Source organism: Coturnix japonica, chromosome 6 (genome assembly GCF_054131305.1).
Source record: "Coturnix japonica strain WE chromosome 6, WE-NBRP24, whole genome shotgun sequence".
Taxonomy (NCBI): domain Eukaryota; kingdom Metazoa; phylum Chordata; class Aves; order Galliformes; family Phasianidae; genus Coturnix; species Coturnix japonica.
The window spans coordinates 27,976,536-28,000,101 of NC_140668.1; the positions used below are offsets into that span (position 1 = coordinate 27,976,536).

Consider the following 23,566-nt stretch of genomic DNA (forward strand, 5'->3'; position numbering starts at 1 on the left):
GAATTAGAAAGCTCTGTTGAAATACTGCAGATTATTCAAAGGAAAAAAAGAAATCCATAACCAATTGGAAATAATTTCTTAGACTTTCCAAGGCTTATACATTTCTTTACCTGGATTTTTCCAAGCTCCCCTGTACTCTCCATCCTGCTGGCAACATTAACAGTGTTACCCCAGATATCGTACTGAGGCTTCCGGGCACCTATTACACCAGCGATCACAGGACCATGATTTATCCCTGTATAAGTAAAAGCAGGTGTTGTTACTGAAGTAGAAAATTACTTGCTATCTACCTTCATTATTAGTTATAAATTGTCAGTCTCAAGGAAAGACAAAAATGGAAAACTGTTCCATACTAACCCTGCTGTGCCTTTCTAGCGGTCTTACCACTGATCCAGCACTGAGTGGTACTTAGGCTTGGGAGATGTGAAATTACTATTCACTGTATAATGGAAAGTCCAAGAGAAACATAGGGTAGAGCTCATGCCAAAGCAAAACTTCTAGTCTTAATATATAGAAAAACAAAAAAGAAACAAAAAAAAAACACCAAAACACTTGTATAATATAACGCTGTCTTTATTTAATTATGGGCTATCTCCCTTTTCACCTGTGCCTGTAGTTTTCTCCCAACTGATCCAAGCTGAAGTCTTCCTATTGGTCCTTCCAGTGATTAGAAGAACCCATTCCTCAATTAGCTTGGCATATTAAAAAAGCTAGACTATACAACACTACCTTCATATCTTCAGCATTTTGTAAGCACCCAAATACTGCATTCAGTGTTAAGTATTGAGTGTTATGAACACTCTGTGTGCCTAAGTGCTTCATTTTTAATTTGTACAAAGATGAGCAATTGGAGCACTTGACAACTTACCAATCCGCAGTCGGAAATTGTTAAAGGAATGTCGGTTGATGCCATCCAGTTTACTCATCAAGGCAATCCCATATTCCACCATAATCCCAATGTGTGCGTGTTGTCTCTCCTTATCCTACACAGTTTGTAACATGTATTAATGATCAAATAACAACACAGATGGTTGCGCTTAGGCTACCATTCCAAAACAGTTCTGTTAGTGCGTAAAGTATATAAGGATGAGGGCACGGAATAAAACAGCACAGTTCAACAGATATTCAACAGACTAAATTCAATTGGCATGGCTAGTTATAATCAATTACATATCTCTTTTTGAATTCCACATTTAATGTACATGCCTTATATGTACGTAACAGCTACCTGCATCCTCCTGTCCTGTGTAATCCTGCTACAGTGAAAGTGAGCCTGAATACAGACAACACTGCTTCTAATTCTTGTTGGTTGCAGAATGTTTCAGATTCAGGTCTAACACAGCACTGAAAGAGTCGCTTTTTGTGCAGGTTCTCGGGTATCATAAAAAGCTTCCTGTCAAATTCTGAGATAGCAATTTCTCTGGCAGCCATTCTTTTACTTCCTTATCATTAGAGCTACTGTTATGTCTCTAGAAATGTTAAACTACAGTAATAAGAGAAAATATGTAAGAAATATACAGGGGTTACAGTCTTACTGCTCACTTCAAAATAGTAAATGTGAGACAATATGCTTCTGTGACCTTTTCCAACATTTCAGAAAGTCATTCTTAATAATTTCCTTTTTCCATGACATTTTCTGCTGTTAGTCTGAAATGCTCATACAGACATGGTAGCCTCATAAAACACAGAAAATTGAAGGGGGATTCCAGAGAAAACTCACCTGGTTGTTCTCTTGGCCTGGCGTAACACTGAGACCAGCTGCTGCCATATAAGTGCTTCCAATTGTTTTTATTTTTTCAACACCACTGAATTTAGGTTTTAACAAGAGCTGTTAATGTAAAGAAAATAGAGACAGAGACTTTAATAGCCTATTCCAGTGTCTGCAATGAACATCTCTAGGAACAGAATCACCACATGAGCATTAGATGTAAGAAAGCACTGGGTATTCATTTCACTGTCTTGCTCTAAGAGTTCATATAATAAGAGCAGTGAAATCCATGACTTTCAAGCCATATTACTAATGAATTAGATGATCCCATCAGATGGAATATATTTTCTTTCCAAGATTGCAAGGCTGAACTCAAAGTATTAGATCAGTCTAAAGGTGTTTTTCACCCTCCATTGCTCACAAATCTAGTGAAGCATTTTACAGCAAGTATGTAATCCAGTTCACTTTAGCCAAAACCTTAATTACCTCATCAAAATCAGCAATGATTTCATTCAACAGTCGCAAGCATTCCAGACCTTCTTTATTGACATCGCATTCAGTATAAAACACCTTAAAATCTGGCACTGATGCAAACATGACACAGACACAGTCATAAGACTGATGGTACCAGTCCTACAGGAAAAGAGTATAATCACACACTGTCAGCAGTTGACTTCCACCACAGGTATTCAAAACCACGATTATTGTTTGCAATCAAATTACAGTTTTCCTATGAAGCTACAGTACTTTACAATGGGTGTGTCCAATTTCAAGAGAAATGTTAACAAAGTTGGTTTGCATACAATCTACTTATCTCAAAGATTCTAATCTGTTCTAGACCGTGCTTGTTTTCTCCCACTCAGCATGGCTACAAAATCAGCAATACTTATTCTGGTAATATGTTGGCAAAATCAGAAGGATGTCTTTGAAAAATCATTAACGATCAGCTTTTCTCACAGGGGTTGTTAGCACAGAGATACCAGCTGTTCCTGGACTGATTTGGTTAGAAAGAAATCCTGCTTTCTCCAGTAAAATATGGTCTTTAGAAAGCAGTAAATCAGCATTAACTATTTGCCAAACTCAAACTGTGTCCCAAAGCGAAGTAACCAATTCTGAAAACAGATTTCAGGGGCTGGCACTAAAATTTGCATTTTTCGAGCCCTCCTGGATGGCAGATTAGATTTACAAAGGTTCACAAGCAAGATGGAAAACAGTGCAGAACCTTGTAGCTTTTCCTGTGCTTGTTAGCCTGATGTTCTGTGCCACAGAAATCCAATTTACTGTCATTAGTAGAGACTAAACCTACCTCGTTTCGCTTTTCACCAATGAAATAGGCAGCAACGTGTGCTGGGAGTACATTTTCCAGTAAAAGCCTGTTGACATTCTCCATCGTTTCAAACTGCTCGTGTTCTTTTTTAAACTTATTCTTCCACAGACAATCCAGTCGACAGTAATAGTCAATCTGCAGAAGAACACAATACGATACATTAAATAAATACATATAATATCTTGCTGAAACATACATGAGTCAAATTAATCCAACAGCATGGAGGCAACATTTCTCTAAGACCTTTTTAACCTGAGCAGTTACAAAGAGGATGCTTCAAAAATGAAGGTCAAAAACATAAGCAGCAGTCACTGTGAATGCCGTTCAGGTAGCATCAGGTGTATTAAAAAGGATATTTTATTAATGAAGTGATTGTTTTTATCTATAATTGCTACCTTGATTTAGGATAATTACATATAAATATAGATGGATTCAAACTGGTGGAAGTTCAAAAAGTTAAGACTAATATAAATACTATTGAAAAGAGTAAAAATGTTCCTGCCTTCCTACTTTTAATAGTATTTATTTATATTATCTACAGTTAAGTACAAGAAAAGAATTTATACATATCTACACATACCCACACATACATTTACATTTTATTTAAATTAACTGGCTGCAAGTAAAAGAGAACTAACCTATTGCTTTTTCAATACATACCTGCTTTGCAAGTAATATTAGGGTTATGTAAAACAGAACCAGGTATATATTAATCATTATTCTTGGCTCTTCAATGAAAAGCCTGTAAACAAGAAAGCAATACAAAATCCTCTGTGTTAATCCCATATGATTAAGAGTTGCTTTGGGGGTATGGAGGGCAACAGAAAGCATGCACACACATATCTATCACCAGTGTCATTTTTTGCCAGTGGCTGTCTGGTTACAGCACTATCCGATAATGAAGAAAGATTACCATAGTTCAGTACGTGAACTGTTTCACATAACAACAAGACAACACTGAAACTTTGCTAATTGTTGCAAGGAGATATTTGTCCACACTGTCCTACAGAAAACAGTCAACAGAGCCTTCAGATTCAAAAGCAAAACTTTCTTGTTTGTAGAAGGGCAGCTGATAACAAATAACAACCGGAATTACTAAAAACTCAGCCATTAAGATACTCGTGGAAATCTGAAAGGCATTCATATTTTTTAGTGAAATCAGTTCCTCGTTACATGATGAAATTTCAGCAGTGTCTCAAACTAAATTCTCACAATATGATTAGTCTGGGATTACAAGGCTAAATTAAGAGCTCATTTAGCCTTTTTTTTTTTAACTGTACAGAGAGCTCACAGGCAGTCTCTGCAAAATGAATTTATCCTAATTATGACCTATGAGAATATGCTAAAAACCTGAGAACCAAACTTGTAAATTAACAGTACAAGTTTTTCACATATTTTTTACAGTTCCTTCAATTAGATCAGGGTATTTCTGTGGCACTGGAGTTAAGCTTAACAAAAAGCTTTATAATGTCTGACTCACGCAATTCTGATATCTTAATATAGTGTACCAAAATCTAACATCTTCTTTAACAGAATATTATTGTTAATAGATTTTCAACCACACCTGGTAACGTTGACAGGGACGCTTGTGTTTCTTTGTGGAAGGGTATTAAAGATGATGAGGTATACAGCTACAGCAATGGAGAGGAGGAGAACTTTGAGTTCAAAGCTCATTTGAAGAAATACTGAGCAAGCAATGAACCCCAAAATGCAGCAATAGGCGTAATACTGGAAAAGAAGAATTTAAATACAGTTTCATTATTCAGACTTTATGCTGCATAAGATTAAAACTAGAGTGTTGAAAACGTATCTTCTGATGACTATGAATTACTTATTATGAGTTCAGGAATAACTTGAAGCAGTTTTACAGTCCGACAAATCGGTTCCAAAGCAGAAAGTCCAGAACCCTGGTCCTATTTTTCATAGTGCTCCCTTTGTAAGCTTAAGCTGATGCTACATTCTGAGATCTCTACTTTTAAAATTCAATAAATAAATAAATAAATAATTGCAAAGCCATACTTTCTTTATCAGAGCAAGAGCAACTGAAATGCCTTGATTTCATGCAAAACTTTGCTGCTGCTGCTGGGCACCTAGAAAAGCTGCATCTTAGAGCAACAAAGCCTGACAGTTGTCAAAAATAGGTACAGTATTGAAAGATCTGGGCTTTAAAATGAAATGGATTTACTACTTACAGTTTCCTCAATGAAGTATTCAGTTGTGTTTTCAAATGACTGATTTACAAACATGCAAGAATAGAAAATTACAAAATTAGATGAGTATCATCTACAGATTGGAATGATCTCTAAACTGAGTGCTATTTAGAAGTTAAAGAACTAAAAACATTAAATCCTTAGAAATTATCCTCTTGTCCAGTTAACATGTGCTATGTCTAACTGTCCCTGACACAAACTGCAGGGAACAGCTTCTAAAAATGCAGAGGAACCAAAGCAAGCTGTCTTTGGGTTAATGCTCTGGTACTGGAGACTTCTGAAAATCCCTGGGAGATGCAGAGCCAAGTCACAGTTAATTACAGAAAACACTTCAAGAACTGCCTTGTGGAAGTAATAATCTTTGAGTTCAATGAATTAATTCTATTTTTATAAATATGTGAAAATGTATAAAAATACTCCATCCATTTATACTATACACACCAAGCCTTATTTCTTTTTACCTTAGAAATGAAGGTATAACTCACATTGGCAGTGCCATTCAAGTCACTTGATCCAGTAAAGTTTGCAGCATTGATCTTTTCAGTAGTCTCATTTATTAGGAAGAAAAAGAGACAGAAATCAGTTAGCAGGTAGTCATTTATTTTAAGTGTCTTCTCTCCACATGTTATACAGTGAATCCTTGCCTGGTTGCCCTTTCAGTGCTATTGCAATGTAAGTGTTAAAATTCATGATACCCCTTATATGCAGAGAGGTTAAAATTGCCAAGTGTCTACCTTTTGTTTATTTATCTGGGGGTGAAGCTTCACATTACAGCTAAGCTAATCCAGCAGCTAACTGGCACAGTGTCCCACTCACCAGTCTCACAGCTGCTGTTCTCTTTTGGGCTGTCTGGTGGTGTTCACATGACACCACTGTGAGTCAGTTCAAGGACCTGAGCCAGCAGAAACACAGCCCTACAAAAGCTGCAGAACAGCTTTCAGTATGAACTCCCCATGAAATCAGGAGAATGATAAACTGAGAGTGTGGGATAGGAAATATATCACTTATAGTAGTTAGCTACTAGAGAGGTTTAACTGTTACCTTGATGTCACACAATACTTATTAAAACTACAAAAAAACAAATGGTGTGGTCTTGAGCATAATGTAACACCAAAGAGTAGTTTTTTCACATGTGTGTACCCCAGGTGGAATACAATACACAACTGAGGTTAGAAGATGAATTCTGTTTGCCTCTAGTCTAGTCTAGCAGCTACTACCTACAGCATGTTCTACACAATACAGACACTTAAACCTACATAAATCAGAAGACAATCTTACTGACAATAGCTATAATCTATGGTAATTATAAATGCCATCTTGAAAACAAGAAAAGGTGATGTAAAATAGATCTCAGAACTTTTAGTTTTGGTGGGATTTTTTTTCCTTTGAGTTCTTTTAATTCACATGGGGCATTTATCCATGTGCAAGTCAGCTCAGGTGGGAACTGGACATTGGGAGGAGAAAAGAGAGAGCCAAATCCTTCATGAAATGAATAAAGAACGCTGCTCTTAGTATGGGCACAGAATGAAGACAAAGTGATTACTTACCAAGTTAAAAATGGCTATAACCAACAAGGCACCTATAGTGATGGCTGCTAAAGGAAGCCGAAGTAAAGGCATTGTTTCCACTTTTTCTGAGACAGTGCAAAGTCGGCGTAGGAAAGGCCACCTTTCTGAGCAGCACTTCTGTTAAAAAATAGAAGTTTCAATAACACAGACAACATGAGGGAAGAAATATTTGTGAGTTTAGAAATGCTTTGTGCGTGCGAGAGAGAGAAAAGACTCTTTGTTGAAATCCTAATTTATAACTCTGAATCCAGACATTCAGATTCCATGCCTGCTACCTTGGATTCCACGTTTGTGCAGTGAGAAAATGCCTTCTCATTTCCAAGACACTGGGCCACTGCATTTTTTGAATTTCTGCTATAAAGATCCAAAGTCAGGATCTGAGTGAAAGGCCCTGAGAAATTTTAGTAAAAACATAATAACATCCTGCACTGTATTTTTTATTCAGTTATAATATCTTTCTTGGAACTACATTTGCAGGTGTCTAAACCAAAACCAGGTGGTTCCTTTGCCATCCTAATACCCTCCATTTGATGGTACAGCAAAAAACCATGTAATGAAGCATATTAGTTTAAGAGACTGCAAACACTGTTTAAGGGTGCTACAACCAAACATCCCCAGTGTAAAATTCAAGCCTGATTGTAATATTAGAACTTTCTTTTCTCCACCACCTTTTATGTATGTAGAAACTACCTGCACACCTATACATGCACATATACACCTCTCTACATAGACCTATACACACATACATATAAAATCCATCTACCAATTGTACTTATGTAAAAGCCATGCATGCTATCTAACAGTATCTAACAAGTTATTCATATATTTATAATTTTCATGGGGCTTTACAAATTATTATGAAAACTAATTCAAACTTTGTTTTGCTTTTAATACGGTTTCCACTATAGAAACCTCAGGATTTACAGCCAAAATTACTGTTAATGACATAGAAATGAATGTAAATAAGAGAACAGCCCCACCACACAAGTGTTAGTAACTTCCTCCTCCCTCCTAGCTACCTATTTTGGTACTCAAATTAGTCTGAATTACATTAACAACTTTCAAACATGACAGTCCATTTCAGCTCCTATGGAAACTTGCAGCTTAACCCATCAACCTCAAAGACAGACTGAACTGCCAAATCACATCCATCCACGTTTTTATACTTACCATACATTTCTCAGCAAAGCACACAAACAAAATAAGTGCAATGATGATTGCAACGACGCCAAAGGAAATTCCTAGTTTTGCAGTTCTAAACAGAAGAGAAAGGATTTAAACAAACCAGTGTTAAATGAAAACGTCATTCAAACTGCACTTCAGACTAACATTTCCTAACACTGTTTCTCAAACTTTGAATAGACTTTTTTTCCCTTCTGGCACTGGATAACCACCAAACTGCTCATGTTACTGTTGCTGTGTTGCACAAATACAACTGAATTATCTTATCCCCTCGCTGAGGGCCTGAGCTATTTCCCTTATGCATAAAAAACATGGAAATTGAACTCCAGTGGCCATGAAAAAACTTCAGAAACATCAAACATCTGCTTTCTTGGAAGTATGAGAAGAAACTGGAAGTTCCTCCCTTGCAACTCTACAGAAAAAAGGAACACTGAGCACCTTTTTACCAGCTAATCCCATTTTTCTATTCCCCATTCAGTCAACATTTTTACAGCCAGCTGTTATAAAATAGTAATCCTCAATCCCTTGATCATCTCCTTGTGTATACTAATGAGGCACGCAGATTATTTATGAAATATCTATATTTTATTTTCATAGTGATATCTGGGCTCATTTCCCAACAACACAACACAAAGGCACCTTTTACTAAGGGTTAAATTACACTTAAAAGTCACATCCCTTAGGAACTACAAAGGACCCCAAAAAGTCCCATACATGCGAGTTTCACTTTAGCTACTGCCTAATTTGAATCGTCAGTTACTAAAATACTGGTACTTACTTGGGCATTACAAACACTTGTATCAGAAAAATACAGAAGAACACAAAACTTGCGCACGCGAAGTAACTCTTCAGTTTTAGAATTGTAATGGTGCGGTACTGAAACAGATGTTAGTAAATCAGATTGTTATAAAGAATATTACCTTTTTAAAATGCTATAACTTTTGTGATTACATATATATAGAAGTTTACACTGCATTATTCAAAACATACACAGAACTAAAAAACAACAAAAGAAAGTCATCTGAACATCTGTCAATATATACCAGCCCAGACCAAAGGATAATTTTTAACCTAGAGGAAAATCTAGCACTGACTATGTAAATCAGAACTTCTCAGATGCATAAGACCAAAATCCTTACCAAAAAATGACATACACAGAAGTAAATCTAGTAAATTCATGTGTGTATATATATCTATATACATACATATACACCTATGTATGTATATACTAATATACATACACACACACCACATAATGGTTCATTATATATATGTGCACCAGCAACTATGCACAGTGTATCTCAGCACAGCAAATTTAGGAACCTAACCAATAATGGTTTTATAGTTGTAATGAAACAACCACAGAAATTAATTTTATTATGGATGCAGTATCTACTTTTTAAAATTCTCATTACTTTCGAAAGTTCTTCATACAGTAAAACCAGCCCAGGTCCTACTGACTCCCTATGGCAAGAATTTAACCACAGATTAGAAACACTCTCCAAAACACGGGTTATCAAGGAAGCTTAATCAACTTAAACAAATCATGAGATTCACTTTCCATTAGGTATCAAAAACCATTCTGGGTTTGCAGTCATCACCAGAATCCAGTTCAAGAATGAAAACAGTTTTAATTACACTACTGTGCTGCTCTGAAGTAGAAATCAAAGAACAAAAACTATTATTTTGCTCTTACCAACCTCTTTTTCAAGACCAGGTTCTGCAAATATCAGTGAAAATCCACAGAAGTCATCGGATTTGCCACACCATGGGCTGCATGCACAGAGACACACGTGTTACAGAATGTACAGAACAGCCCAGGAAGGATGCAAAAGCAAAATAGTTACAGCCCCACAGTACATGGGGTGATAGTGCTACAGATTTATACGCAATTGACAGCTCTGAAAAGTCTTTATAATTCATAGGGTGACCCAGAAGCTGTTAAGTTTTAAGTTAAGAACTTCCACTAACAGCAGTTTGCCATTTATGTGCAAAATGTAACCCCAGACCTTCTTTGTGGTTTAAAAATAGTCATGTAGAACAGCAAGTGTTAGAGATGGCTTACAGCCTCCAAACTTTGCCCCTAATTATTACCAACAGCATCACCTACTAGGAATAGTAGGAAGTACAGTTTTAATTGCCAGTTAAAAATTGAGGAAAAAAAATAAAAGATTATAGAAAATAAGAGCTTTGCATACTTAGTTGAACTGAGTCCTTCAATGGTTGACATCATTTCATCATAAATATCTTCCTCTATTCTTCCCTTCTGAGATGAATTTCTGTGAACAACATGAAGCCAATGTCACAAATGCTATTCAAAAACAAGTAACTGCTTAATCCTCTCTATCCCAACTACACAGTAGAATTATCACACATTGTTTATCTTAACTAAAAAGCTTTTTGACAAATAGAGGTATCCTAAGTCACACTGAAATAACATCTGGCTACTTTCAGAACTGAAGGAAGAGAAGGTTGGGGAGAAAGCCTTTAGAGACTGCCAACCATAACAAACATGAATTTATATGCCTTTTAAAAGTCCAGCAACCTAGCTGCACATTTTCATTGTGGAAACAGCATACACAGTGATTAATCAGTCAAAAGATTGCATGCTTACAGTAGACAGAACACAGAATGATATATCAAGGAAAAAAAAGTACCCAACAAACCTGTCAGAAGTCCTCTGGCGCCCAGTGGAACACAGAGGTATTTCCTAAGTCATGGAAGGAATAAAGAATAAGTTACACACTCAACACCGGGAACAACTACTGAGAATGAACTTCAAGAAGAAGCCAAAACCAGTTTTATTTACAAACAACATTCAAGAAACACTCTCAAACAGAAAGGCTTATCAAAACCAACACTTTCCAGCAACATTTTCTGCTTTAAGAAGCGGGTGTTTTCTGCCCTTTCTATAAAAATCATTAGAAAATGATTTAACAAATCTTTTCTCTGTTTTTTTTCCATACACATATTTAATAGTAACAGCAGAAATTCAACCACAAAAATATGCCAGATTTCAAGTTTCAAACCAGAGACAGAAGTAGCTCATAATTTTAAGATGACATAATCACTTAAAACTTTACCTTTCTTTGCCTTCCTTGTGAAGTCGAAGAGTCACTGCTCACACTTTCTCTATGGTTTAGGTGGGCAAAGGGCCTGGCTGCTCCCCAGGACTCTAAATAACGTGTCATTCGAACAGATGCCCGCATCTTCAGCCCATCATTCACTCTTGTTTTAGGAAGATGATTATTTGATAAGCACTGTTTGGACTAACAGAAAAACACAGTAACTTAGAAAACAGGAAATTATACAACTTACAAACAAACAAAGCTCAATATAGTTGAGTAATTGTAAACTAAATAACTGAGCCACTTAGTAGGACTTGACACTCATCAGCAAAGTCAGCCAACCTCAATTCCTTTGTCTCATTTCATTAATTTCAGTTGTAGCAAATCATGACATAATGAATTTGCTTGAGCTGCCTTTGCTAGCCTTCACATGTAAAGCAACTTTCAAGCTCCCTCATTTGAAAGTGATGATACCAGAGATCCTGGGACCATAGATACAATTTCCATGCAATCAGCGCAACAGCAGGAACATAAGGTTCCCAATTTCTGAGCCAAAGCATATCAAAAGAATAGTCAGGAGAAAGATCCCATCGATGACAAACTCACTCTTAGATTATATCCCTACACAACAGATAAACAGTCTTCTGTGGGTCTAAAAGGAAGCTTAAACTACAGAATAAAGTGATGCATCATTGACTGGCTATTTGCTAACATTTCATAGGTATCTTCAGGTGAGCAGGGACCACTTCAATAGTTTGTTTCAGTGTTGTGTAAATAAAACATATAAGGAAGATAAGATTGAGTTCTTGATAACTAAAAGTGGCTCTCCTTTTGAAATGTCTTACTTGTCAGCCACAAGCCAATCCAAACTAGTAATGCTTGAGGCATTACTCATCCCTAAATGGGTGACAGTTACTAACTTCATACCTTGAAAGGAAGGTGAATCTTACATATACAATAGCGAGGAGAAAGTTGCTGGAAGCTATTTCACAGAGAACATTCTATCTGGAAGTGGCTACACTCATGGGTGCTCTTTCATGACTTCATCCCACCTTTTGAACTGAATTTGTAAGTCACATGCTTCAAGCAAATACACGGTCAAATACAAATGCTGTGACTATATGAATCACATATGAGGTTGCAGACACAGAACAGTAGGATATGCTTTCAGATCTAAAGTCCTAAATCTAAGTTACTCAGATGACTCACACAGACACCTCTGTAATTAAAATGAATGTATTTAAATATGTGTTTAAAAACACACACATACCCTTGGATCAACCACCAAATAGGTTTTGATATTCATGGATTCAAGGTAAGGGTCTCTAAGGTGTCCATTTCCTTCTTCTACTTCATAAGCCTTGCCCAAGTGATTTAGCGTTGCTTCAGTGATGTGTACACGACTGAGAATGGAAGAAAAAGACAAACAAGCATTTACAGAAAGGTCATAGTAAGCATTTCATTTACATTTCAATGGCTACTGCTACATTTCTGCTTTTCAGCTTTGGCAGCCAACTCCAAAATCCTGGCAGAACTTAAAACTGCATTTGCAATCCATCACCACAGTCCTTTGTTGAACATCTTTCATACAAAGTATCCCAAAAAACACTTCCCAGAATGAGACAGTATCAGTGCAAGATTAAAATGGAGTAAGCACAAAACCAGAAAGACAGAGATAAAAGAAGAAATATCATGACAGAAGATCTGATGACCGAGAAGACAGACATACAGGCAGGTTGTTGCAGACTGTAAGAGCTGCAAGGAAAGCTGACATAAAGCACACAAGGGAGGACTGTCTTAGGCTGGCAATGCATGAGTGACAAAGAAAAGGGGAAAAGAGAATGGAAAAGGTTTTTGTCAACAAGGAGGATACGTCCTGAAGTCTGTCTCTCCTGACAGAAACAAGTACAATATAACAGCAACAGCTGGCACTTTTTGTATCCACTCATGCTTTCCCCCTGGATGTGACTTAGTTCAACATCCTGAATCATGTACTTGCACAGAAATGATGAGTTACACTTTTCCACACAGAATTTACTCATGAGAGGCCTCAATACGTTCATGTAAGTATGTACACATAATTTTGCTATATTTTTTCTAGTTGCCCATTGTCCCACAACTTTTCTCATTTTTCCTTGGTAAAGAGGGGTTAAAACCACTGCACCATCATTCCTACAACCCATCAGCACAGAGCTGGTAACAGCACATGTCCAGAATGGAAGCTGATTGCATTTGTCTAAATGAAGAAAAAAGGGAGTGATGGTCCGGTCTCAACTCTCTTAACCTGAATAGGATACGAGAAGATAAAGCAGCCAAGACCTGGAGACCATGGGCTGTGGTTTCCCAGAGAGAAGCAAAACATTCACAATTCTTTTGGAACTAGAAGGTAAGAGGTTTTTGTTTACTGGCAATTTTCTAAAAAGACTATGGTGTTTTGTTATTTGTTTTTTCCAATGGATTAAGCAGCTCTGAAATACAGGCAAGTATTTGAATCTGAAATCTTACAGCCAGCTTCTGATTGCCATTTCTCCCCCCGCACAGGAACTGAAGCACATTGAGTGATGTCTGTATTAACTCCGCATTAAAACACACACTTACTGCAGTTACTTTTCTGTCTTTTTCTACTTACCTCATCTGTTCAGTATCCATTTTTCTTATGGATCCTCTACCCTCTTCCCTAATCACACACTATCATAGTACATATCAGATCTTACTGTAAACTTCCTTCTACTTATTGTGCTGACAACTTCCAACAGTTCCTAATGCTTCAGTGGATTCCAGGATCAGCATATAACAAAAGCTGCTAAAGCTGCCTCTCCAGGCAAGCTTTGACATGCACTAAGGCACCTATATCAATGCAGAACACCTGAAACACTGCACTCTCACTTCCCTATGCTAATATGTCTGAGCATGTATTTCAGTGTTTCTGGCACATCTATGTTAGAGAAATGATCATAAATGTGTTTTTAAATATTGATGCTGTGCTTGCTCTGTTTTACCAATACATTATTATGTTATTACAAATGTAATTAAATTTTAGACTGTGAAAGAAGAACAAGGATACTCATTCAGTGGGAATAAATTATTCATAAAAGGAGCAGTTTCTCTGCATTTTTTCATAAACCATTAAAATTTCTTCATTCACAAGGCCCAGTACATTTATACTTCCTATTTTAAATAAAAACCTCAAACTGCTCCCTATGACAAAACTTCTGCTGACTTCCAAAGGAGAAGAACTAGGTAGGAGTGGAAACTATGGAGAACCCCAGACAGATGATTTTTCCACAGTAGAAGCTACATAACAAGCAGAAACCCCTCCTCCCTTGGAGGCTCAGTCTTCCAAGAACAGGTTTCCTGTGGCCAGTTTTAACACATGGAAAGTGAGTGCCACAGCAAGTATTATGTGCTATGTTTTGGAATCAACAAGCAAACTGAAAATAATTTTTAATTCTATCAGAGAGTGGAATAATCAGTTTTTAAGATTCAACAATAGTCCTAAATGTGATATTTGTATGATATTCATGTCATATTCAGATTCGTGTTGTTTTCTTTGTCAAGAAGAGGAACTTCACAACTCCATATTCTTGTTTAACCATGCAAAATTGCTCTAAAACACTCAACCTGGATGATATTGCAACCGTTAACTAAGTTTCAATTAGTTCGCTTTCTGTTACCGAAGAAACAAAAGAACGTGATATTCATATCCTACTACTTTGCAAATCTTACCTAAAACATAAATAAGACACTCTACAATGGCAGTGACACTAAGCAGAAAAAAAAGAGTAAGTCCAACGCCCTGCACTGCTGAGTGACACAAATTTGACTACTCATTCTCCTCTCGTTCTGCCCATGCCAAATACAGCTCAGAGAGAACACATAACAGCCAACAGCTCTAAATTCTTCTTCCTTGGATGCTCCTCACCAACGTTTATTTTCATTTCTCAGAGTTCAGTGCTGTGAAGTGTTTGAATATAGAGCAAATATAAATCGGGTGACCAAGGAACCAACTGATATATCAACAGAAACATTAACTGCTGCAAATATGCAGCTTTTCTTTGTCAACCTAAGTTCTGTATCTATTCTTCACTGAAGCTTAAAAATATAGTATTACCCTCATACACAACACAGGTCGATTCAACATAATAATACAGTGCTAAAGCCACACAGCTTTCTCAAATAAAGGAGAGGTCAAGAAGTAGTCACTTTCCTGATAACACAATTTTATAGCTCATTAAAAAATTACAGCCAGAAAATATTAGCTTTTTACAGCTCAGGTAAGTACACATTCGCTCCATTTTATTCACATCATTATGGTGATTTGTGTCACGGAACAGTTACAAATTCCAGTCTCACAAGCCATGACTATGAGAAAGGTGATGACAGTGAGCCAGCAGTGAGAGTGGAGGGCCTCACCCAGGTACGCCTGCAGACTCCATACGGTTCGCTAAGGAAACATCATGAGACCAGACATCGTACTGCCACTTGCGGAGGCCGATGACACCACACAGCACATTCCCAGAATGAATGCCAACTCTCATGTTGATATCCACACCTGTGGCTTCTCTCACCTGCCTGTAGGAGAAGAGAGGAGTTAGAGTATAATTTAGACTTCTGACTTTCTCACTTCCTTCTGGAGACCTATTGAGGTTTAGCTTCATTAAATGCTCAGTGCAAAGACAAGCGAGAAACTTATGACCTAAAGCATAACTATCAAACTAGAGGGAGTAAATAATTTTTTACAATGGCAGTACTAACAATGACTTCATTCAATATCTTTATAGCCTCTGCACAAGTAAAAAGTCTTCTATGCTTTGCTTACTTTATTGCTTCACACATGTCCAGTCCCATTTTAACACAGTTCCTGGCATGAACTGGCAAGGACACGGGTAGGCCTGAGACACAGTAGTAACAGTCTCCCAGGATTTTTATTCTCATGCATTCATTCTCCTGAAAAATAATAATTAATGTATTTAATGGGAAATAGGAAAAAAAAAAACAACAAAAACAAACAAGAAAAACAACCAAAAAACCTGCAAGGAGATGAATTACACCAAAACTAGGACTTGTCAACATCTTTTTGAGGAAGTACGGCTATATTCAGTCCTGTCAGAAGCAAAACCCATTCTCATTTTCTGCATTCAAATGGCTGGAGCGTAATAGAAATTACTTCAAGTGTTTCTGAAATACAGTCTTAATAATTTCTGACTTTATTCTTGGAACTGTTAGCAACTGAAAAATGTTTGAAGAATTTATCGTTTGGAGGATGAAATTTACTCAACTATATTTTAAGACTCATCTTTATTATTCAAGTGTTAATAAATTAATCACTTTGTTCACCTTTTCCTCAGCTTTTCAGGGAAGTGTCATAAAACCTTCACAGAATCTTGGGATAAGTTAGGAATTAAGGGGCCTAACATGGTATATTTACATACAAAAAATTTATTTTATTTTTAAATTTAAAGGAAGAGGAACTTGGCACACAGTGGAGTTTGCTGTCACTCATCATCAAAGCAGCAGTTCAGTTTGGCAGCAGAAAACAACTTCTGAACTCTGCAACAGAAGACATTACTGCCTGTTATTGGCTGAAAAGAGGAAAGAAGACTTCCTCATATTGTCTGTTGTTAAGATACTACTGACAAAATTTAGCTACAAAGTTTACAAGTAGGCCAAGGCTAATTCTGCCTGAGAAGGCTGTATAAAGTTTGATTGATAAGGGGAGATGTCTTAATCAAGAACAGCTGCCATTCCAGCTGCAAAACCATCCCTGCTGGGGAGCAGCCTAGCAATTCTTCCACCAACTAAAAAATACTATTATTCACAACCAATCAGTGACAAGTCATCAAACTAAGCTGTTCTCACTCGTCAATCCAGGCCTGAAAAGGACATCCACTATTCCCAACATCTGAAGCCATCCAGTAGATTCTGAGTAAACCAGCTTACACAGCCCTGAGCTTCTTCATTTCAAAGATCAGTGGGTAACATTGTTAGAGCTGGTAGACTTCAGTATCACGCCCAGTTTCCAGGTTAGCCATGGGCTTTTATTACGTAGTTTGGAGCCTACAACATCCTTACATAATGGAAAAGATGACAGAACATACTGCAGAACAAAAATAGCAAAAATAACCCAAACAAACAAACAAGCCCAAACAAGAATCACTTCTTATAGCCCAATCGGAGAGCTGGAAGACCTTGACTCACTAAATACAAGTGTTTTTTAGACAGGGCAATTTATGGAAAGTAGCAAGAAATTCAGATGTATCAACTTAAAATCACAAATCTTTTATATTCTTGTAACCAAAGAACAGTTGCAAACAGTGACCAAATATCTTTGACCTCAGCTCTTACTGTAGCACAAAAAGCTGGTGGCAGCTAGGATGGCATAACTTATTTTTGTACATTCTAGATCCCTGCTTTGATACAATACAGTAAGTATGGCCCTCTTATTTTCCAGCACTTGGAAGTTCAAACAACAACTGAACTTTAACTAAATTAAATCCCTATAACACAACAAACTTCAACATGTACCTTTGCAATCTGATCAAACTTTCCAAAAAGTTCATTCAGCATCACTACGAGTTCCTTAGGAGAGCAGTCACTGGCAAGGCGAGTAAATCCTACAATGTCTGCATAGAGAATGCTAGACAAGAACAAAAGGAAAACAAAAAAAAAGATAGTTGAAACATGAAGATTTGTCTACTCCACAGTCAGTTGAACATTAAAATGCACTTAATAGAGGGCACCTCAGTCTTAGGAAAACAACTCCAGAAATCTCAACTCATTACAAGTTCAGGAGACATTATCTTTCAACAATATGAAAGGAGCTCACTTCAGCCTGAATTTCTCTCACTGACTTTTGGTATCACTGGACAATATGCACTAAGAAATCAGTAGCTCATGTAAACTCAAATACCTCTAGAGTTTCAACTTACCTAACATTTTCGTGCCTTTTAACGTATAGAATGTGGAAGTTGTTGTCATGCATTTGCCTGTTATCATTAGTTTCCTTTAGTCGCTCTATGATTGCCAGCTTCATTTCCATAGAAATATGAGCTGGCAGTATGGATAAAAGCAAATTTTCCTAAAAGGTGGGGAAAAAAAAATTAATGATGTAAAACTCTTCATATAATAATTTGGAAACTGCAGGACAAAGTGACAACACAGAGGAACTCAAAAGATAAAACCTCTTTATTCAACCAGCCTTTCAATAATGAATGTCACATTTTCCAGAAAAGACTGTTCCATTTCAGTTCTCAAAAACTCTGATTTTAGAACTAAGTAAAGGTGTTGCATTCTATTTTCTTCCTTGTGACAAAGATGCCACATCACTTTAACTATGAAACAGAAGAAAGAACATCAATATTACTACAATTTCTTGATAAATTAACCCTCCTTGCCCACCCCTCCCACCCCCCAACAGCATGAAGCTGCAGGGTAGAGAAGAAATACAAATGAGTACTTCTAATCCAGGAAGGGCTCTGCTGCTACACAGCAGTCACCACAGAAGAGGAAATGCCACATGGAGCAGCTATGAGCAGGAACAACTTCTGATGACACTGCCAGCAAAGACAGAAGATTGTGTAACTGAGTAAAACCCTGTTTCTTCTGCCTAAAACTTTGTCTCCCCTTCCCAAGCAACTATGTAGCGGTCCACAGAAGGGAACAAGCTGCCAGGATTGCTTAAACAGCACATGCCACCAAAAATAAATGCCTTGGGATCACAGTGGGAAGAAGGAGCCCATCAAGCATTTGACTAAACTAGCCTTAGACAGCAGACTGACTTGAGACTGCCTACCAGAAACAGAAATGTCTCCTTTCTCTCCTCCAATGTTTTAGTAATAGAAGAGCCAACTTTGGGGAATATCTTAAATGAAAACAGAGCCCCAATGCATGTAGTGATGATGTCATGTTACTCAGCTTTCAAGGAAGTGATGATGAACCCTGACCTGAAGTTCTTGTATTACCTTCATAGGGAAAAAATGGGTGGCAAAAAGGCAAGTCAGCACTGTCTGGCAAATTGCAACACAGCTGAAAAGTAAACTGTCCATAGATTTCAGCTCATCAACACTTCAAACAAGCAATCATAAAACATGTGCAAGTTACCACATCACCCAAGGATGTTTTTGAATCACAGTGCTTCTGTAAGCTGCTTAAATACTTCCCTGCCTGTTGCACAGGGAACAGCTTTCTGCCAGGGTTTTCACGCAGGTTCGTCACCTCACAAGATTATCATCAGAAGACAGGCTGCATAGCTGTGTGGCATTCTCTTCAATTCTGTCAAGTCAGTCACTTCTCAGCCCCTTCCTTTTATCTAGGAACTTGTGGGCAGAGAACTCAGCTCACATCAGCCTTCAAGAGCTGCTGCTCCACACCCCGCTCACACCAGGATTAAAGGAAGACACGCTACTTTCAGCTTTGATACTTCCATACAGTCCTTCCTCAGTGGGAGATTAAAGTTCCTTGCTTACTCTTTAAATACCACTGGAGTTTAGAGATGTAGATGTTATCTACAAACAGATGTTATACTCCAAACTGTAACATATTAAATGACTTTTTTTCATAAAATCATAGAATACCCTGGGTTGAAAAGGACCAAAATGATCACCTAATTTCAACCCCCTGCTACATGCAGGGTCACCAGCCACTAGACCAGGTTGCCCAGAGCCAAATCCAGCCTGGATTTTTTCTCATTTAATTTTCAGTTTTCTCCTAGCAAAAGAAAAACAGTTTCTGAGACAAGAAAATAAAAGAACTAAATACTGCAGAATTTCAAAGAAAATTCATAACAAAGGGAAGCATAAAACTGCTAAAATTGCCCCACAAGTATTTGTAAGGACACTGAGGACATGTTCTGTTGGGTTACCTTAGGCCAGTCCCATCAACCTTTTGTGCTAGGAAATACAAGTTAGCTGAAATAACTGGCAGAGACATCCTTGCTACAAATACTGTGATTTCCATACAGACAAGCCGCATGGAACAGCTTCCTCCTTTCAACTTCCTTCTTTTGTTACTAATGGCACGACTTTTATTTTTGATATGAGGTGGGTATTAGGAAGATCAGCCCAAGCCTTTCTATGAACATTAATCACAAACCTCATAAAACTGCAACAATTTTAGAAATGAAAACAAGCAATTCATAGCAAGAACCACTTCACTCACTTGTTGCCTCTTCTCAATCTTCAGTTTCATTCGGACCTGAATGCACTTTAATGTGTATCTATACAAATCCCACGAAGCAACCTGCATTTGGCGTTTGTGAAATGCACCCATCAGGTTACCACAAAGGAAAATGACAGCATTGGCAAGTACCTGCACAAGAAAAATATTTACCTACTGCAGAACAGTCATTGATATTTCACCAGTATGCTCACTAGTTCCTTAAAAGTAATCGATCCCAGGCACTGTTCAACTTTCCCTTTACCCTGTTACACACCAAATGACAGTATTTCCATTGGCCAGGATGTACCTGGACAACAGAAGCCAACTTATGCAGCAACGGGCACTCCTGTGGGAATGTATGCTAGTACGATGAAACAACTCTGCTGTATCACTTAACACTTTTATTTGCAGACACCAGTGATTGACTCTGGGAGAATACAGTCCACAAAACCATGCATCAGCATGCTGTGTGCAGTCTGACAAATATCTGCACTGAAGAAGCAGGGTGATGCTTTGAACACGCCCTATAAATAAGGGCCAGGAACCCTGAGAGGTTCCTGTAGCACCCCCAGGCCCTGCTGACTCCCTGGGGCAGCAGTGGCCCTTTTGATCCACCCAGCAGGCAGTGTCAGATGAAGATAGAACCCATCTGAACAGCACAGATTGGGAAGAAAGACTGTGGTGAAGTTTGTCTTATGATGAGTAACAGTTAAGAAATTCTGCTTCTTGCACTTACATCAGAAAATCAAAATGTCTTATAAATGAAACTAAATACAGATATGGGCTCATGATCCAAATCCTTGAACTTTGTGGAAGTTTGGAACGTAATCTGAACAGGATAGTTATGCCAATATCAAATGGTAACATGACTAGGATATTTAATGACTTAAAGTAGCTCTTCCTTACCTGAAACACAATGGATCTTTTATTTGCATGAGGATCCTTGGATAACACACTTAGCACAATAATATGGGAGAGAGCAGAAAGAACACTAATTATGATTGCGTCTCTCATCCCAAAGGGTAGCATGGTATAAACTGTGAAGATTATGAACAGAAAAAATGGCACCTACGGAAAAGGAGAAAAAAAAAACAGAACAGTTAATCACACACACACATTACTATGTGTTTAACAAAACTCACTAAAGAAGGAGAGCAGCAGCATTCTTATTATTTTCAATCTGAACAATGAAATACTGACATTTCTAAAGTAGAGTTAAAAACATCAGGAAAGAAGTAGACCTAAAAGCTTTGAGGGAATTGGTAGATACAGATTTAAAGACTGAACAATTAACACAACATATCACTTAATTTTTTCAGTTGTCCTTGCCCTTCACTCTTAGCTCATCCATTACAGCTGAAGATACACCTGATATATCAAGAACAGTGCGCTGCAAGGATAGCAAAGCTGAACAGAATGGAATTTCTCACCTTCTCCAAGTTAGTATTTTAATCTTAAAAGCACTTCATTACTTGTTTATTTACTTCATATTTGACAAAACCAGAAGCCCAAATAATAGTTCTCAATGCTGACATAAGAAAATAACCACTATTGCTGCTAACTGTGTATTTAACAGCAGAGATCTTACAAAATGCACAATGTTCTGCTGCACTGCTAGGGTTAAGAAGGAACATCTACAGAAGTTATACCCATATTTATAGATCTGTTATAACCACGTCCATATATATATATATATGCAAAGTAACAACGTCAATCAGAAAAATATAGGGCAGTGTTTCTGGCTCAGCTCTGTCTCCCCATTGCAGCTCAGCTCACGTTGTTCCAGACAGCAGCTTCCTTCAAGGAAGTTTCAAGGCTCAGACTACAGTGAAATGCTTATCAGCACACGTTTCTTTGCTGAGACAGAACGTAACAAGCAGACAAACAAATATAAGGTTTCATCCAACAGGCGTAACCTTTTAAATGTTCATCTTTACTATTTCATTTGTACCAAAACCTCCTCTGCCATACATACAACCCTCATCAGACCGTTCTGAATGTTGTGCAATATTTTTTTAAGCACAGACAAGCAGAGGTTAAGCTTCATTTAAACAGTAGCTTCAGTCTGTGATAAATGAAGAACTTACAGTAAAAATTTGGAATTTACCTATTTACTTCTTCTTTCTAATCTAACCTTCTATTTTTGTCTTTATATCACCATTATTACCAAGTGACAATGTTACAAGCCACTGTGTTGCAGCACTGAAAGCAAAATAACCAAATCTTGCTTTATTACACATTTGTACCTATAATTAAGAACTAGATTTTGTTTTGTTTTGTTTTTCTAATGGTTATATCTTCTTTCTTAAATCAAAAAATACTGAATAGCAACTGTAAATACTGGTGGCTGGATCCAGGCCATAATACAATCAGATATGTGTTGTTTAACTCATAATTTATATCTTTCTTTATCTGAAATAAAGAGGGGAAGGGGAAGAGTCAGTAAAACAAGATAAAAAGTCATTTTTATTTTACTGAAAATTCTTCTGTTTATATTATGAGAATTTAGGAGGAGTTTCCTACAGATTATGGTATTTTTGGCATCACAAAATCTCCCGTCTTCTGATCAGAGATACCAAGTAATGAACTTGAACCGCACCCAGCTATGCCAGGACGTGTCATTAATTCTTATTGTTCACCTCTCCCACTGATGTGAAAACATGCTCTCTAGGGCACACCCAGTTCCAGAGTCCTTTACACATTTCTTGAACACCACTCTGACACACAGAAATTAATAAAAGCCAGCATTATTAATGCAAAATTCTCTTAAAAATGAACTCGCAAACATTAATTTTTAACCCACTTACACAGAAATAAAATTTCAACTTAAAAGATGCAATTCCTAAACAGAAGCGTGCAATTATCGAGTCTTCTTAGCTGAACTGTATTTTCTCAGTCAGAAAACAAACAAAAGCTGACCACAGTATGAAGTAAGCCAGGAAAGTACGCTGAATCTCAGAAAACTAGTTTTATGCTGTCATAGTGTTCAGAAAAAAATGAAGTGTGCAACCAGATTCACACATAGTGACCACAGGTTTTATGGTAAATACTTGAATCACTGGGAAATACATACCTGTTCCCATGCTGAAAAATAATCTTCTCGTTCAAGAAGAGGAATGTAACCTATCGTTAAGAAGCAAATCCAAATTGTAACTCCAAATAACGTTAGCCATCTCCGAAATAAGGATTCGATACATAAAAGTAAGTACATGACTGAAAATATGACAAGAACAGCACATACTGCAATAATGAAGGCAAGATGAATACGTGCTTCCTGAAAAAGCAAAAGAAAGCATTATGTTTGCTCCAACATTCTCCTTTAGAAAAAAGAAATAAATGGAAAACTC

General features: G+C 37.3%; 1 protein-coding gene across 6 annotated transcripts in view; it reads right to left on the bottom strand.

Annotated features, from left to right (window-relative positions):
* Positions 1 to 23,566, bottom strand: part of ADCY7 (adenylate cyclase 7) — a 55,481-nt gene that overhangs the window by 2,824 nt on the left and 29,091 nt on the right. For 3 of the 6 annotated variants that reach the window (XM_015873494.3, XM_015873495.3, XM_015873493.3), the window contains exons 3-26: positions 23,293 to 23,493; positions 21,126 to 21,287; positions 20,220 to 20,369; positions 17,993 to 18,141; positions 17,589 to 17,700; positions 15,883 to 16,010; positions 15,477 to 15,635; positions 12,334 to 12,466; positions 11,079 to 11,264; positions 10,662 to 10,705; positions 10,194 to 10,274; positions 9,696 to 9,768; positions 8,774 to 8,871; positions 7,984 to 8,068; positions 6,793 to 6,930; positions 5,707 to 5,793; positions 5,228 to 5,266; positions 4,600 to 4,763; positions 3,696 to 3,777; positions 3,015 to 3,170; positions 2,195 to 2,341; positions 1,721 to 1,828; positions 869 to 983; positions 111 to 235 (exon numbers count right to left, since the gene is read on the bottom strand). In XM_015873494.3, coding sequence (XP_015728980.2) covers positions 111 to 235; positions 869 to 983; positions 1,721 to 1,828; positions 2,195 to 2,341; positions 3,015 to 3,170; positions 3,696 to 3,777; positions 4,600 to 4,763; positions 5,228 to 5,266; positions 5,707 to 5,793; positions 6,793 to 6,930; positions 7,984 to 8,068; positions 8,774 to 8,871; positions 9,696 to 9,768; positions 10,194 to 10,274; positions 10,662 to 10,705; positions 11,079 to 11,264; positions 12,334 to 12,466; positions 15,477 to 15,635; positions 15,883 to 16,010; positions 17,589 to 17,700; positions 17,993 to 18,141; positions 20,220 to 20,369; positions 21,126 to 21,287; positions 23,293 to 23,493 — 2,922 coding nt within the window. The remainder of the gene's footprint in view (positions 1 to 110; positions 236 to 868; positions 984 to 1,720; positions 1,829 to 2,194; positions 2,342 to 3,014; positions 3,171 to 3,695; positions 3,778 to 4,599; positions 4,764 to 5,227; positions 5,267 to 5,706; positions 5,794 to 6,792; positions 6,931 to 7,983; positions 8,069 to 8,773; positions 8,872 to 9,695; positions 9,769 to 10,193; positions 10,275 to 10,661; positions 10,706 to 11,078; positions 11,265 to 12,333; positions 12,467 to 15,476; positions 15,636 to 15,882; positions 16,011 to 17,588; positions 17,701 to 17,992; positions 18,142 to 20,219; positions 20,370 to 21,125; positions 21,288 to 23,292; positions 23,494 to 23,566) is intronic. The other 3 variants (XM_085551024.1, XM_085551026.1, XM_085551025.1) reach the window with 3 other exon arrangements.